Source organism: Salvia hispanica, chromosome 3 (assembly GCF_029641045.1).
Source record: "Salvia hispanica isolate PSC_SH4W2 chromosome 3, Shi_PSC_v1, whole genome shotgun sequence".
Taxonomy (NCBI): domain Eukaryota; kingdom Viridiplantae; phylum Streptophyta; class Magnoliopsida; order Lamiales; family Lamiaceae; genus Salvia; species Salvia hispanica.
This window is the reverse complement of record NC_142694.1, coordinates 11,440,251-11,458,196: the sequence shown is the minus strand read 5'-3', so window position 1 is coordinate 11,458,196 and position 17,946 is coordinate 11,440,251. Positions and strand designations below refer to the sequence as shown.

The 17,946-nt window shown below is 34.5% G+C and overlaps 2 protein-coding genes and 1 pseudogene across 2 annotated transcripts; 2 read left to right on the top strand and 1 right to left on the bottom strand.

The window, feature by feature from the left end:
- The first annotated feature begins 902 nt into the window (after window positions 1–902).
- Window positions 903–3,584, top strand: LOC125216213 (zinc finger protein 7-like). Its single transcript, XM_048117870.2, has one exon. The coding sequence runs from the start codon at window positions 3,026–3,028 to the stop codon at window positions 3,455–3,457; it is 432 nt and encodes a 143-aa protein (XP_047973827.1). The 5' UTR covers window positions 903–3,025; the 3' UTR covers window positions 3,458–3,584.
- Window positions 3,585–11,738: 8,154 nt separating this feature from the next.
- On the top strand, window positions 11,739–13,860 carry LOC125210140 (putative indole-3-acetic acid-amido synthetase GH3.1). Its single transcript, XM_048109714.2, has 3 exons — window positions 11,739–12,102; window positions 12,177–12,278; window positions 12,389–13,860. The coding sequence occupies exons 1-3, from the start codon at window positions 11,822–11,824 to the stop codon at window positions 13,716–13,718; spliced, it is 1,713 nt and encodes a 570-aa protein (XP_047965671.1). The 5' UTR covers window positions 11,739–11,821; the 3' UTR covers window positions 13,719–13,860.
- Window positions 13,861–14,607: 747 nt separating this feature from the next.
- LOC125209229 (endo-1,4-beta-xylanase 5-like) lies at window positions 14,608–17,417 on the bottom strand (annotated as a pseudogene).
- Window positions 17,418–17,946: the final 529 nt, after the last annotated feature.

Below are 17,946 nucleotides of genomic sequence, written 5' to 3'. Positions count from 1 at the left end.
CGCCTAGTTGATGGTTGGCAACCAACAGACCTTGGCCGAGGAGAGAGACCAACCACCATTTCAATTCTTCTTTTTTTTTTTTAATTGCAAAATGAGGTAGAGGCCGACCACCCCACCGATAAACATGGTCTTAGAGTCAATGAGGCTAAATGATGAACCGTATTTATATTATTATAAAATTATTGCAACATTACATTTACATGAGTTTCTTTCTACTAGCATTTTATTTATACACGGTATTTATGGTAGAGTGAACTACATAAATGGTACCTGGTCTTTCACTTTCGCACGTAAATGGTACTTGATCTTTATTTTATATCGTTTTTGGTATCTATAAATCACATTTTTGGTACCTGATGCAATTTTCTTCCCAAAAAGCCCTTTAAACAAATATATTTTTCCATTTATGTCATAGAGGGTATTTTGGGCATCCATAAAATTAGTACCAAAAGTGATATTATAATATCTTCTTTCATTCTCCTAATTCTTTATACTATTATTATTAATTAATATTAATATTATTATTTTGATGTTATAAATTAATAATTAATTCATTTTTAATATCATTCAAATTAACTTAAATATAATTATAGTTATAATTATATTTAATTATTATAATAATAATATTATTATAATACTATAAACTAATAGTAATTATTAAATAATTGTAGTATAATTATATAAATTATGAATCACATAATATTATGTAATAATAATAATAATAATAATAATAATAATAATGCTATTATTATATTATTAACTAATCAATATAGCCCTAATAAAAATTTAACATTGTGAACTGTAATGATATAAAAGTTGAAAATTATTAGTTAGGTGTTTCAACCTTAAAATGAGTATAAAATAATCTAATAAAAAATATTTAATTAATTTAATTACTTTAAATAATTAATTTAATTAGGTATTTTGTTTTTTATGTATATAATGCAATAAGATGTATGTATAAAACACTAAAAAGAAAGAAGAAAAAGAAGAAAAAAGAAATAAAAAGGAAGAAGAAACATAAATTAAGGAGAAAAAAAGAAAAAAAGAAAGGAAGATAAAATACTAAAAAGAAAAAAGAAAATGAGAAAAAATAAAGAATAAGGAACTAAATAAGAAAAGAGAAATAAGAAAGGAAGAAAAAATAATCACATATTTGGTACCATTTAATTGAAATTTCCAAAAATATCCTCCATGAAAAAAAATTCACATATTTGGTACCTAGGGTTATTTTTGTCACTGGGTACTAAAAACGATATAAAATAAAGATCAGGTAGCATTTATGTGCGAAAGTGAAAGATCAGATACCATTTGTGTAGTTCACTCCTTATAGTATTAAAGCTATGTTTGTATGGATATGAGTTGAAAGAGATGAATGAAATTGAATATTAGTATAGTAGTTAGGACAATGCATAAAGCAATGATGTGGAAATCTGACTTCGAAGTTGTGGTCTTGACCTAGTGGAATTCCCAAGTGTTTCCATTTATGGCTTAAAATCAGACAACTCTTGGTGTTCAAAACAGAAAAGTAAAGTCTAATCATCAAACATAGGAACGTCGTTTGTCTAGAGCACAAGATGTATTCTGTAAATAACTAATTTTATACAGATAATCTTGCAATAATTTGTAAAGATCTGATGATACTTTTGTCAAAATTTATATCCGTGTAAGTGAAAAATATAATCATTATCAAGCTTCTTGAATTTTGCATATTCGATTAAGAATTAGAATGACTAATATTATCTCTCATTTACTCATCCAAGATGTAGGCCAAATGATAGTTGCTACTTGCTAGTGAAACCTTCAAACTAAAGTAGTGTCCAACCAAGGTTGAGTCATCACTAATATTATCTCTCATTTACTCATCCGAGGTTTGAGTCATCACGAGGAAATGATGAACTATTATTGATATTTTTGAAAAAAACTTTAAAATTTCTTCTCAGGTTGCAAGTACAGTACTATCTCAACACAACAATTATTAACACGAAAACTAATTAATTACATATACTGCCAACAATAGGCGCGCCCCACATAGATTCTCATGTTTCCAGCACAGATCTAATTAAAGAAAACTGGTTTAAATGCTCCATAAATATTTTGTTACTTTACCTAATTCTCAGTAACACTTTTGTTTCTTATACAACAACCATAACAATTAACAGTGAAACAATTAAAACGTTGAACTGGAGTTGATGCATTTTATTTAAACACTAAAATTAAGAAATACTATGTATTTAATGGGTTAATTGAAGAAGAATAAAGTAGATAAATGAACAAAAGATAAATACCAATTGAAGAGAGGCTAAATTAGAAAAAAGAACAAAGTAAACATATTGATTTGTACCGTAAAAGAAAAATAAGTCAACTATGCGGACAACCAAGAAAATGAATACGAGTCAACTGCTTTCACCACTACCTCCTCCAATTTACACTATATCCGGAAACAATTAAATGTATTGTGTTTTTATCGTAAAAGAAAATAATTCAACTGCAGTGGATAACCGATCAAAAGAATGAATACGAGTCATACTCTTTCGACCGTACTACCTCCAATTTACGCTACATCCGGAAATAATTAATATTACTATTATTTTGGTTCCATCATTCCTCTAGAATAAAACATGATATCTACTGGCTCAGAAGCTTGCAGATAAGTTTTATGAATTAATTAGACACATAATCCCCCAATTATTAAAGATGGCACAAAAACAGGTAGTAGGCAAGAATATATGATGGCAGGCAATATATAGATAAAGTAGTGAGTATGACATGACTAGAAATGGATCCAATTAAATGTCCATTGATAGTCAACCTTTAGCTTTTCCAAAGAGCTCCAATGGAAGTTGATGTAGATAGAGTATTAGTGGGGAATCTCAATCTCAACAGCATACATACATAAACTCATTAACACATACTCACATAGTTAACAAAACTATATATATATAAGTATATAACACCCTATAGCCCAATGTAGTTGCTCTCATTCAACAAAAACCCTAAATTATTAGTACTTAATACTTCAAAGATGGAAGAAGCACAAAAGCAAGATGAAGGAGGGTGGCTAAATTTGAGTGGGACTAGCACTACTAGTCCTCCTCCTGCACCTCCAACAGAAGCAAGGAAGACGTTCCCGTGCAACTTCTGCAGGCGAAAATTCTACAGCTCGCAGGCGTTGGGAGGGCACCAGAATGCTCACAAGAGGGAGAGAGGTCTTGTCAGACATTATCAGACAGGAAGGATTGTGATGGCAAGATCACTTGGTGTGCAAGCTCACTCTCAGATTCACAAGCCGCCTGTATCAGGCCGGGCTGAGGAGGGAAGGCCGGGCTATGGAGTGGGAGGCCATGTCTTGTACGAAGCAGCGGATCATGCAGTTTGGCCGGGGAGTTTCAGATTCGGACGTCAACAGGCGAAGGAGGAGGAGGAGGATGTTCTTGATTTAAATCTTAAACTTTGAAATTATTTTATGTTGGAGTAAGAATTAAGATTACTTGTAGTATTTGAGTGATGTAACGTGTACTCTTTCAATATGTTTAATCTATTGAAATACTTCAGAATTGTAGATGTTGCACATTCTTTTTCCTTTATAGGATCAGTGCCCTAATTAACAATGTAATACTCATCCTCTTGGTTGAAATTGATCCCTCTTTGTTTGAAATCATCACAACCAGCAATTTGAGGTTATGGATATTACTTAAGAAACTAGAAGTTGCGAGTCTGAAAATGATGGAAAGTCAAGAAAAAAAGTTGTGAACGAAAACGACAATGAAATGGCTGGATTTGAGGGTTCCACACATCACATTAAATTATCCAATTCACACTCAGCTTAGTTAGTGATAGAATTTGATTTGGGTCATGTACTAATTTACTTATTTATTTTGTAGCACAAATTCGGAATCATGCATAATTCATAAGAAATGAGTGTTATGTTGAGAGTGACATTCAATATTAATCACAATCTATTTTATTTAATCTTTCACATGTTTGCATTTTCGAATTTCAAGTCTTCAACTCTTCTTAATTTAACATTTAAATTATTACATGTGCATTTTGAGGAACAATATATAACACATAATGGGGCAACTACACTTTGTCGTCTTCTCAGCATACAGGGTGGTCCAAGCATTATTATTATTGATTAATTTTATTTTTGCTTTGTAGATAATTTAATTGTTATAGAATAGGAGTATGCTTGAAATTAACATAATTTTATTTTAAATTCTCTTAATATTACCCAGCCGAATTATATATACAAATTCGAAAAAAAAATACAACCTCAACACACTATTGAAAAGGAATAACGCTGCTGCTCATGAGAAGCGATCATTTTTTTATAATATTGGTATCGAATAATATAAAAGAACTTAAATAAGGCGATTTACGAAAAAAGCAAAAAACTATTGAGCTCAAAAAGATTAACATGTTTCAAAAATAACATTATAAAGATTAAAGATAAACCCCTTATTACATTAATGGGGCCCAACTGGCTCTTATCCCACCATTAATGGCTACTTTCCTATAACTCCAAATAGGAAACAACCTATTCATTTTCCCTCTTTTACCAACACAACTTTTATTCCTCACCTTTTTTTTCTTTCTTTTGATGGAACATAAGTTCTTACCTTCAAGTACCAAAGCTCTTCATTGCAATAGTATTTATAATCTTTTTCTAATATAAAGGTGAGGTGAGGTCTCTCTATATTGTACTATCTTAATTTTAATTTTTCATAATCTGTATCTTTATGTGTAGTTTCTAATTTTCAATTTAATAATTTAATATTTTGAGTCATAAATTCGAATATTTACCGAGTAACTTCCGAATCTATATTTATTTATTTAGCTTTTCATAAGTTAAATAAACATATAAAATTAAAGAATAATAAAACTGATGAAATCTATAAAATATATAAAATGGGAGTTTTGGGGGTATTTAGGGAAATATTCTTTTAAAATATAGTATATTATTATTTTAATAAAACTGTTTTTTTCTTTTGAATGAAATGTAGTAATAGTAAATATTAATCTGCTATATTATACGGTTTCTTGGTGGTTATATTAGTGGGTAATTATTTGAAGTTAGTGGAGAGTTATTTAAAGTTAATAGGGAGTTAATTGATGTGTTAATTTGGAATTTGATTTTATCTTGACGAAGTTCAGTTTGAAGTGCCTGCTTGAGATCAATCTTTTTAGAGCAATTGCTCAATGAGTTGTGGAGTTACCACTATGTTTGATCATTCAGTTCTTTATGTTGCAAAATCAAAGGGTTCGATTTACTCATACAGCTTATTATCATTGTTGAGTAGTGAGTACTGTGCATTATTAATTTGGATCATTCACTGTTTTCTTCTCATGAGCTCAATTATGAACTTATTTGTGTTCCCTATGCATCCGGAAGATCTTTTAATCGTGATTACTATCTTATTTCCTGACATTCATTCTGAGCACTTTTTAAACTTAGAAAATGATTTCTTATTTGCTTTGATACCTTGGTAGTATTCTTTTTTGAATATCGAAACTTATGGGAAGAAGGATAGAAGAGAAACTCTGAAATTGAAAAGGAGTAAGAAAAATATCAAAAATCAATTCAAATTTACGCAAATTTGGAGAAATCAATCACTGATGGATGGGAGGTCGTTTGAAGGAGATTTGAGTGAGCAGCATAAATGCCAGTATGAAGAAGTATTGATAGAATGGAGGTCGTTGGGCCAGGTTGAGAATGGAACTCCATCAACTTCGCCTCCTTATTGGGATAGTGATTACGGCAATGATGGAGGTGTGTCATTTATATTTTGTTGATATCTTAACAGGTGGTGTCCACAATCTGTTGATATGTTTCTGAAGTAGAAATAGTTTCAGGATCCTTCAAAAAGAGGGATGCTTATTTAATTCACATTTTCATCTTAATACTGGTGAATAACTGAACACTGCAGTTTTATTATCATTAGTCACTGTTCATTTGGTCAGTTAAATGTTTCAAGTCCTAAACCATCTAACATATATGGAAAGCATGCATAGAAAATTGAAAAGTTTTGACAAATTAACAAAAGAGAACTTCGGAGCAATGCATTTGAGATTGGAGGCTATAAATGGTAAGATCTAATTTTGTTACTTATATAGTTTATTATTTATATTGATTCTAATTATATTTAATTAATTTTAAATTGAAAATTAATGTTTTAAAAATATATTATCTGTGCATAGCACAAGCGTGATATTAGTGAAATTAAAAATTGAGTTGTACTATTTCCATCTTACTCAAGATGTCCACCTTTCTTTTTAATTTGTATACTATTCAAGATGTTCATTTTCTATTTTTGGAAATAAATCCCTGGCTCTCTCGTCTTTCTTTATTAAAAATATTTAACTACATTTTTTCTCTCTCTACTTTCTTTATCTAACAACTCTTTTTAAAATCTCGGATCATTAAAGAATATAGACATTTTGAGTAGGACCTGAGTAACTGAATTTAGGTGAAATTATGGTTACTTGTGGTTGAATGAAATATTGACGTGAGTGCTAAAAGTTGGAGCTGTGGCTAAATTTGAAGTTGAATATGGGGTTGGGGCTATGTTGTGAATATTGATCTTATAAATAGATTATTTTAATTTATTATTTATCTTATCCAAATTTATATTTTTATTTGTTTTAATTTAGACGAAATAGTGGTAATTAACAAACCCATATTGAGAATCGTCTCTGTATACAAATAAGAGTGTCGATATCTGAAAAAAAGAGTTTAATTTTTTCAGCGGCCCTTTTTAGGTCCAAGCCCAGAATGAATGTAATGTAAGCCCAGTACATTCTAATTAAACAAATACTACATTTATTTATTTAGTCTATCTCTCTCTGTTAATCTGGCATCCAAATGATAAATTAAAATTTTCATTTATTTAGTCCCTCTATATTGGTCTTTATAATGGGTTAAACATATTACGTACTAATAAGTTCGAACGATTAAATTTTTATTCGTTCTAGATCCCAATTCTAAAGCTCAAATTCTCAATTTAAAGTATAAAAAAAATTAAAAAATCGGCTCCTCCATATATACTGATATCATGTGGGATCATTAATTTGTAATCACTAATTTCATGAAATTAGTATGCGGAGACAAAATTCGCATAAGCATCAATACAACAATACACATCAAAATTCAACAACTTGAATCATGAACCATGAATTCTAAAATTTGAAATGATGAGGTTGTCACATCTATATTGACTTAAATGAATCAAATTGTATTTTTTTAATTTATTAGTAATTAACATTAATAATGAGTTGTAATCAAACTCAACCAATGAAAATAAAGGAAATACACGCCATCTATTGTCAACCCATTCACTTATATATGGGCCTTAGCCCACGTGACAAATACAGAACCCGGGTTTGGTCGGTCTCAATTTATTAACCAATAAATAAAAACTAAAAATATGAGACAACCAAAATTCGAATTTGCTATCATAATTAATACTACACGTTTGGTTCTTTTCTTATAAGTTATAACAGTACAGTACGAATCGCCTTTTGAGAAATTAAAATTAAATTCTACGTTGTTCGACCAATCAATTCTGTGATTAAATTGACGGAACAAATCGATAAAAGAAAAAAAAAAGTGCAACTACCTTAGGAAATAAGATAGACCCACTCGTGCTCAATTTGTCCTCGAAATTATTTGTACATGCATGTAACGACTTCGACACTTGTTTGTCGGTTTCAATTGGTGATAGATACTGCCTTCTACCAAAAATGATTGATGTTCCAATAATTCTAACACCACACGATATTTCTTTTTGCAAATCCCACTTTTTACACTTTGTTTGATTTTATTTTTGCAAATTCTACTTTTTATATTTTGTTAGATATTATTGTACTCCAAAAGTGATTTCCTATCCCAAAAAGGCTTTACCCTTAAGGAAGTAAATCACGGTTTAATCTTAGTTTAATTCTTAGCGAAGTGACCTAATGCGTATAAGGACTCATCATGATGGATGAAAACTATTTACACTATTCGTAAACACGTAGTACTACAATTTATTATTATTATTATTTGTTGCACACTATGGAATTTAGTCCCGAATTTTGTGATAAAAGTTTACGTTTCACACATTCTTGTAAATATTTTGAATTTTAACCACAATTATTTATTTATATTCAGTTTCATATATTTATTCAAATTGCAATATTTATAGATTAAAATTAACTTATTGAAACTCTAAAAATTATAGTATAATTTATATAAGAAAATTACATTGTTTAAATTCTTGAAATTAATTAATTAAAGTAAAAATTGGATTACCCACAGTTAATTTGATATTCTAATTATAAATTACATTAATACGCCTACTAGTTAATCGCTGATATGATCTTTTAACAGTATTACAGTAGGTAATAAAAGTTAACAAATGAATCTGATTTTATTTGAACAAATCTGCCTTCTTTTTTAAAGGAACAAATTTAATTAATTGTGTACGATAATATTTTTTCAATTAATTAAACATGTATATGATCTTTCTTTTTCTTATGCGAATCATTAATCTCGTTAGTATCGAAATATATATATTTAGATCCTTTTCACGCGTGTTTACATGTTTCTGAATTTACACGCGACATCTTACAAAGCTGTTCCAGAGTCACAAGATATGTTACATTAATTGAATATCCGATTAATTATTAAAAAAATAAATAAACATGCAGTATAGTATATATATACAGTATATAGCTAGGCATAATTTTTTTATATTATGGACTTTTGAAAGAAGAAAATGACTGATCATGCAATACTCTGCATCTGCAATGAATGAATGTCTTGTTTTATAGCAAAAGCAGCATCTGTGAAATATACCCCACTTGTTTCCTATATATGTCCGAGCAAATAGTCTACCATCAAAAAATATTATAGTTATATTATGGAAAGAATTGGAAAAATGAGAATGAGTGAAGCAACACTTCAATAATTGGTGTGGAAAATTCTGGTGGGATACACACAAGCATCTCCTCAAAATAACACGAGTCTAAGCGATTTAAGATTGATGGAGTACACAACACTTTATTTGTTTTTTCGTTTAACGAAAGGGACGTATCGGCAGATCCATTAATTATTTCTCGTGCTAATTTATAGGCACCTCGAAGGATAAGACAACTGACCCAAGGATTTAAAGTTGTTCCATACCCAAAGACATAGATCAATCCTCTGACCACTTGGCTAAATGAACGAGTTTTATATCACTCGACCACCTCCCTTGGGTTGATTCCACAACACTTGATTAAACATGTGATTTATAATTATAGCATATGATCAATATGGTGTACCGCACAAATTATTGTTATTTTAGTATGATAAACCTTTGTATTTGATTTTGTTTTTTCAAAAAACGTCTTTGTTAATGTGTAAATTTTTGATTTTTTTCCTCACCGTATTTCATTACGAAGATAACAGCTATGAATTTTGTTCAAAATCTGATCAGCATAATATTTGAAAATTTAATATTAAATCACTAAGTTTTAGTCTTTCACAATTACTTTATCCATGAATAATACGAGGTATTTGATGATGTTTAAACGACATTATTTAATTTGGATAAGAAAACAAAAGAAATAGTAATATTTATTTTATTGAAAGGATATCGTTTCGAGTCAAAAGACTTCATTTTAAATAAAATAGGACAACTGAAAATAATTGAAATTTCATTATTTTTAAACATTGCGGTACTAACTAGATGTTTGACCAAAGTTCGTGATTGAAATGAATATTATCTTTTATTACAATGTCTACAAATGTCCAATTATCCATATATATATCTCGAGAAATATTTACTCCCATAGACTATATAATACCATACCACAATAAGATGAAACACCCCTTATCCTATCCAAAATATTGTTATAGTCTTTGTGGCGATTATCCGTATGAATATAAAACTCGGAGAAAACGTGCAAAAATAAAACTCATAATTGTCTAGTTTAAATTTCTGATAGACTAGAACTTAGATAAGAGAAGTCCACAGTTACTGTTCCTCAAAATAAGTGTTTGGTCTGAGCAAGAAATTGCTAATTAATTACGTGCATAATCATACATTGATGCCTTTGTAAAATATGCCTAATTTACTTTGAATTTTGAGTAATTTTCTAATGCAACATCGCTTTCAATATTAAGCTAAGCTTCTGGTATTTTCCTAGTGCAAACGTCGCTTTCAATATTCAAATTAAGTTGTTATTCCTATTTTTTTGCATTATCTACGCATCAGTTTTACAAATTAAGTTAAACAATTCTAGGAAAAATATAAATAAGCAGAAGACGTTAATATTTAAGATTTTTTGTGATTATTTTGAAACCGTGTCTATTTATAAACAAGCTGAACACGTTATTATTTAAGAGTTTTTGTGATTTATTTTGAAACCTTATCTATTTGGTTACAATTGAACTACTATAACTGAACCAAATCAAGGTGATCATTCGATTGATTTGGTTCAAATCAAGCAAAAATCTATGATAAAATTATGACTGCATCCATATATAGCACTTAAAAATTGAGATTAATTAAATTCCGCCCAAGTACATATATAGCTATTAATCTGAATATAAATTAATATAAAAGTAATGTATCTTGGCCACCAATAATTTCATACTTTTACCTCCAAGTACATATGTATCTTGGCCACCAATAATGTATCTTGAAAGATATCAACCGGTCTACACAAATATTATTGAACACCACTACTATCATATACTCCATGTTAACCACCAATTGTTTTAAAATTATTTGGGATATAGGACATGATAATGGTCGTACAGTAATTGTCTGAGCCAGACTGCATGTCACTATTTTTGATATAGTAGTCAGCGTTTTAGCTAAAATATACTACCTTCGTCCCCCAAAATTTGCTACACTTTGACCCGACACGGGTTTTAAGAAATGTAATGGACAGTGAGTTGAAAAAGTTGGTGGGATGTGGGTCCTACTTTTAAAGTATTAGTTTTATAATAAAATATGAGTAGAAATGAGTTAGTGGAATATGGGGTCCACTACCAAAAATGATAAAAGTGAAGTGTATCAAATTTTCAGGGACGGACCAAAATGGTAATATGTATCAAATTTTCAGGGACAGAGGTATAGTAATTAAAAATAATCTAGGGTAGTAGGTAAAATTTTAGAGTTGAGGCGCATTGAATAGATTTAAATAAATAAATTTTACCATAATAGATTAGTATTCCATATAGAGTGATTATGGTCGACAAATACAATATGCTTTAAATGAGAATGAATAATATATTTGACGGAATACAATCTTATTACCAACTCACATCTTCAACATCCTTGGGTGAGTTCACGATTTACGAATATATTCATAATATATATTAACCTTGGAGCCATTTATTCTAGGCTATTTTTATAGTATCTTTTAGAGTTGAATCCACTTGTTACAAAATTTTATTTAAATTCAACTCTTTTAATAATGTTGATCCTGTTTTACACCTGACTATAAAATTGACTTTTATTTTCTTTGACTTCCCCTTTTGACGAATAAACATGAATAAAAACCGCACAGGATTGGCATGACGTGGCAGATTGGACCCCACCTGTCCCCTTTAGCTTGTACAGAGCGGGCTCGGCATGTACACTCTTCCCCCTACACGACTCCACAACGCTTACGTCACCCTATCCCACCACACGCATAGCCTGACGTCACGCCATAATTCTGCTCCCAATATTTTTTATATAAATAGACACGAATTCCCTTATCCCAATCTCACTACCTCTCTCTCTCTCATTCATACTGCATACAATATACATACTCTCCTCCAAAAAAGCTCTGAACTAATTCAATGGCAGCTAACTCAACTGCAACGGCTCTTCAGTTGATCGAACAGATGACGCGAAACGCAGACGCCGTGCAGCAGCGCGTGCTCGCAGAAATCCTGGCTCAAAATTCGGAAACGGAGTATCTCAAGGGTTTCGATCTCGGCGGCGCCACCGATCGGGAGACGTTCAAGTCAAAAATCCCGATGATGACCTACGAAGATATCCAACCGTTGATCCAGAGGATCGCCAACGGCGATCGCTCCCCGATCTTATCCGCTCGCCCCATCTCTGAATTCCTCACCAGGTTGGCATTCATGCATTATTTTCTGTTTTGAAGTTTTTATGTTTGGTTTTGGTTCATTATTCTTTTTTTGGCAGCTCTGGAACATCAGCTGGTGAAAGAAAACTGATGCCTAGCATCAAGGAAGAATGGGATCGCCGTCAGCTTCTATATAGTCTACTCATGCCTGTTATGGACCAGTAAGTAGGAGCATATACTAATTTTTTAAAAATGAATTGAAAAAGTTGGGGCAAATTTTGGATTTATAGTAAAATGAGTAGAAATGAGATAAGTAGTATTGATGGAACAGATATGTGAAAGGATTGGATAAAGGCAAGGCGCTCAACTTCTATTTCATAAAGGCCGAGACCAAGACACCGAGCGGGCTACTAGCCCGACCCGTGCTCACCAGCTATTACAAAAGCGACCTCTTCAAAAACCGACCCGCCGACCCGTTCAACGTCTACACCAGCCCCAACGAAGCCATCCTCTGCGAGGACAACTCCCAGAGCATGTACGCCCAGATGCTCTGCGGCCTCTACGACCGCCTCCACGTCCTCCGCCTCGGGGCTGTCTTCGCCTCCGGCCTCAGCCGCGCCATCACCTTCCTCCGCCTCAACTGGAAGCACCTCTCCCACGACATCCGAACCGGGTCGGTCAGCCCCAAATTCACCGACCCGCCCCTCCGCGAATGCCTGGCCCGGATCATGCGGCCCGACCCGGACCTCGCGGATTTCATCACACGTGAGTGTGAAAAGGACACGTGGGAGGGGATTGTGACCAGGATTTGGCCTAATGTGAAGTATCTCGATGTCATCGTCACCGGCGCCATGGCTCAGTACATTCGGACGCTGGATTACTACAGCGGCGGGCTGCCGAAGGCGTGCACCATGTACGCGTCGTCAGAATGCTATTTCGGGTTGAATTTGAAGCCAATGTGCGACCCGTCGGAGGTGTCTTACACAATCATGCCAAACATGGGCTATTTCGAGTTTTTGCCGATCGGCGGTGGCGAGCTCGTTGAGCTCGCCGCCGTTGAGGTGGGGAAGGAGTACGAGATTTTGGTGACGACCTACTCAGGGCTGTGCCGTTACCGCGTCGGCGACATTCTCCGGGTGACGGGTTACCACAACTCGGCGCCGCAATTCCGATTCGTGCGGCGGAAGAACGTGCTTCTGAGCGTGGATGCCGACAAGACGGACGAGGCGGAGCTGCAGGCAGCAGTGGAGAAGGCGTCGGAGATTCTAACGAAGACGAGCGTGGTGGAGTACACGAGCTACGCGGAGACGAAGACGGTGCCGGGGCATTATGTGATATACTGGGAGCTGATGGGGGGTGGGGCCCCCGAGGAGGGGGTGATGGAGCGGTGCTGCTTGGCAATGGAGGAGGAGCTGAACGCGGTGTACCGGCAGGGCAGGGCGGCGGACGGGTCGATCGGGGCGCTGGAGATTCGATTGTTGAGGAGTGGCACGTTTGAGGAGTTGATGGACTATGCACTGTCTAAAGGGGCTTCGATCAATCAGTATAAGGTGCCGAGGTGTGTTACCTCGGCTCCTATCCTGGAGCTGCTCGATGCGAGGGTCGTGTCGAGCCATTTCAGCCCCGAGGCGCCGCGGTGGAGCCCCGAGCGCCGCTTCTGAGGAGTTGGTTTGAAACTTTGAATGGATAATTGAGAATAAGAGCTACTTATGTTTGTGTTTTTTACTTTTTACCATTATATTCCTAATTGTCTTGCGTTATATGCTTAATTAATGATTAATGGAGTATTTCATTATCGTTTAATTGCTTCTTTTTTGATCCACGTGGTTCAAAATTGTAATTTGATCAATTAAGGGTGGTATTGCCGCCAAATTAAAATTATGAGATATTGATCAAATTAGAAATTCATTAAAAATATATATTGGCGCAGAAAAACAGAAAAAGAGAAGTGAATTAAGGGCATGAAAAAGGTTGCATGTAAAAAGAATATGGAAGTACTGTACTAATTGGCTAGATTTCCTTATTTGAAAAGGAGATCATTTTTTCATGTCTAGTATATATAGGAATATTTGGATGTGATTTCCTTATCATGTTCTGTACGCACTTGAGACTAATCCCCTTATAACAAAGTGATTTCGGGAAGCAACTGAATTCTAGATTTATAAATGAACAATCCCAACATCTTTATTTAAAATTTTAACTAATTAGCTAGATCTGATTTCAGTATTTTTTACATCCGTTGAAGTTTAAGTAATGACTTCATAGCAAAACTCAAAATCTTTACAACGGGCCATGCCTTTGGGCTAAAATATCCAATCTAAAATTACTTTTTCTGGCTTGGATTTGTTCCATTCTTATCTGGAACTGTTTTTCAGGACTGAAATTTATTTTCTTATATGTATGGTATTTTTAGAATTGTTTCTCAAAATGAAAACTCAGCCATCAATGCAGTTTTACACAATGAATTATCATGTTCATGTATTGAGTCTAATGGAGTAAAATTTTATATTGGGGTAATTTTAATACAAACTATTCATACTACCCCTAATCATTAGTATAATGCCTGCATAACGTATATATTTATACAGTAATGTTAAACCGAAAAACTTGTGAAGCTTTCTCCGGCACCAAATTGATCGCTTCAACACTAGAAAATCCCTCTCCATTAGGGTGAGTAACCTTAGCCTCATACTCCCCGTGAAACACCGACGCCTCAAAGAATCCCTCCGCATCCGTCATCCCACTCGCCTCCTCCTTGTACTGCCTCATGAACCTATCCACCACCTCACCGGTCGCCAAATTCCTAAAATCATTATCCGTCAAGCACATCCGGTAGCACCCCTGCGGGCCCCACGCCGACCACAGCACGATCCCCTTCACCGCCCAATGCGAGTGCAGCTCCCTCATGACCCATTCCAAATCCCTCGCCTGATCCGGCCCGGGCCCCACGTCCAGCTCCGTCACCCAAATCGGAACCTTGGCAGTCGCCAGGATGTCGAGGGCCGACCTCATGTAGGGCAAATTGGCAGATGTGAAATGCCCCTGCACGCCAATGCCTATGCTCCCCTTGAACCCTCCCTTCCAGATCCCGTGAAGCTTATCCAAATACCTCCGGGGCGAGGAGGCCGCGTCGCTGCACTCCTCGATGGTGTTGTAGTCGTTTAAAAACGGCACCGTTTTACGGTCATGCCTCTGCGCTCGGAGATAGTAACTGAGGGAGGCGCCCTGGCCGAGCCTGCTCTCGAAGAAGTCGAAGTGGAGATTCTCATTCATGACGTCCCAGTGGATCAGCTGCCCTCTGTAGCGCCGCGTCGCGGAGGTCGTTGGGGGAGAGGGTGGGGAGCCAGGAGGGCTGGCGGGAGGGGTCATCCCAGAGGATGTTGTGGCCCCGGACGGAGATGCCGTGGGACTTGGCAAAACGCATGAGGGCGTCGGAGACGGAGTAGTCCTCGGCGCCCCGGGTGCGCTCGGTGGAGTACCATTTGAGCTCGTTCTCGAAGACGGTGTAGCGGAACCGGGACGTGAACCACTTCTGGTACGCCGCATTTTGGAGGATGTTTTGGTTGATGGCGCAGCCCAGCGGGAAGTGGGATCGGCGGAGGCTCATTGAGACGGTGGCGTTTCGGATGGGGCGGTTGCGTTGGTCCACCGCTTGGAAGTTCACCTTTGTCTTCCGCACCTGCAAATTTATATTTTATTATGGTTTCGTATATACTTTCTTCGTCCACGATTAAAAGTCCTTTTATAAGTACATTTTTTTTAATAAATGCAAATTGAAAAAATTACTCAAATGTGAGTTGCATTTGAATGTGATTGGCAGATAAAAATAATAAAAAGGAAATCATATAGTCAAACAAACATAATAAACATAATAGTAGAATTTAATGTGCTTTTATGTGTAATGCATGTCTCCACACTCAAAAGCATCATTTTCTTCTTCTTATTTTTTTTTTATATTTTAGGTAAATGGAACAACATTCACTAAATTATTAGATTCATACAAAAATTATAAAAATAATATTCATATTACACTAATTTTTTCAAACACTTTTAAAGTGAAAACAAATTACTATTATATTGCAAAGATATGGAGCAATATTTGCTTTTGGGGATAGAATTTAGACAGTTGAATTAGATGAATATTGCGAAGGTATGGAGTAGTATTTGCTTTTGGCGATAGAATTTAGACAATTGAATTAGATGAATATGCAATAGAAACCTAATTCTAAATTTCAAACATTCTTGTGGTACTATAGTAGATATGAATTGCTAGCTCAATTTTCAAATCCAAACCCTCAATTTCATGATACGAAACCCTAAATCACCTTGATTCTTTTAAAATTTCTTTATATATACCTTCTGTATGTTCAGATCTTGGTGCAATTTCCATTCTTCTTGAGTAAATGGTTGTAGTGACACGCTGTCTGCTCTAATATCTATTGTTGGATTTTCGCTCTGTCATTAAATAAGAAAAATTTGACCATCAACAACTACTCTAGTATATGTAATCCAACCAAATTTTAATTAATTTCATATGTTTAAATTTATATTATTTCCTAAAAAAAAATAACTATCAAGTAAAAAAGAAAATGAATGAACCTGAAAATAGAGTTGGGCAGGGCCAGAAGTATCAACAACCAAGCCACCCTTGAGCATGGACCAGCAGCCCTCTTTCGCAGACACCCAGCCCGCGATTATCGAGCCCTTGGCTGTCTTGAAAACCGCTGCTACATCAGAGCTGCCTTTGCTTACTTGCAGCCAAGCTTCATAAAATATCAACCATTTTAATCACTTTCCATCACAACTTTACAATTATAACATTTTATTAAGAAATCAATTAATCAAAATTACCAGAAAATGTGTAAAGCTTATCCTTGTCAAAATCAAATTGTTGGGAAACACTATGGTGGGCTTGGTTTCTAGCAGTGGCAGCAATATACTTGTTGCCATCGTTGGCTTCTTCATGCCTTATTTTTGCATCACCAAACGACGTCCATCCTTTCAATCCCTCGTTGAATTCCGGATTCACCACTATACCTCCTTTGTAATGAGGGCTCAGAGGCTTCTCCAAACACTGAAAATATAAAGAAATCATATTAATTATTTTAACCATATAAATTGTTTTCTATGTCATACATGTAGTATAATTTATAAAAGACTTGCCTCATGTGTGTAACTGTGGTCATAAGGCACAACAGCATTAACTTGAAGACCTGAATGGACTTAATTAGTTTAATTTTGTGTTTATCAATGATATCAAACTCCTCTACAAAAGGAGAAGATAGAGTTGGATGAGTTTTACCAATAGCCTGAATTAGGATGAAAATGGCGACGAAACAATAATTTGAATGATTTGCCATCGTTGTCGCTAATCGAATGTTTCATGGTAAATGCCATGTACGGACTCTTTATATAGACATAAACGTTTCAGTAATATTTTAAGTAAATCATATGTGGATTACACAATTTAGATCTTTTGGTTACTTGAATATTTTCCACATGCGAAGGATCAAATTTTGGTGCAAAGAATGTTAGTTTGAGCAAGATTTCGGTTAATTGTCTTATATGGAGTATTTCTTTTTAGATGTCCACCATTAAATTTATCTATCATTTTTATTCTATTCGTTTATGATTAATTGTGTTACTTTGACTTATCCATCACTTTTGCTCTTTCCGTCCGCAATTTAATATATTACTTTGACTTACGTATCAATTTTATTTTCTCCGTCTGTGATTAATTATGTCATTTTACTTAATTTGGGTATTAAAATGTCAAAAAATTGGACAAAAAAAGTTAACGGTACTCCCTCCGTCCCAGATAATTCGATCCAGTATTTCATTTCGGACCGTCCCACATAATTTGTCCCACTTCATTTTTACCATTTTAGG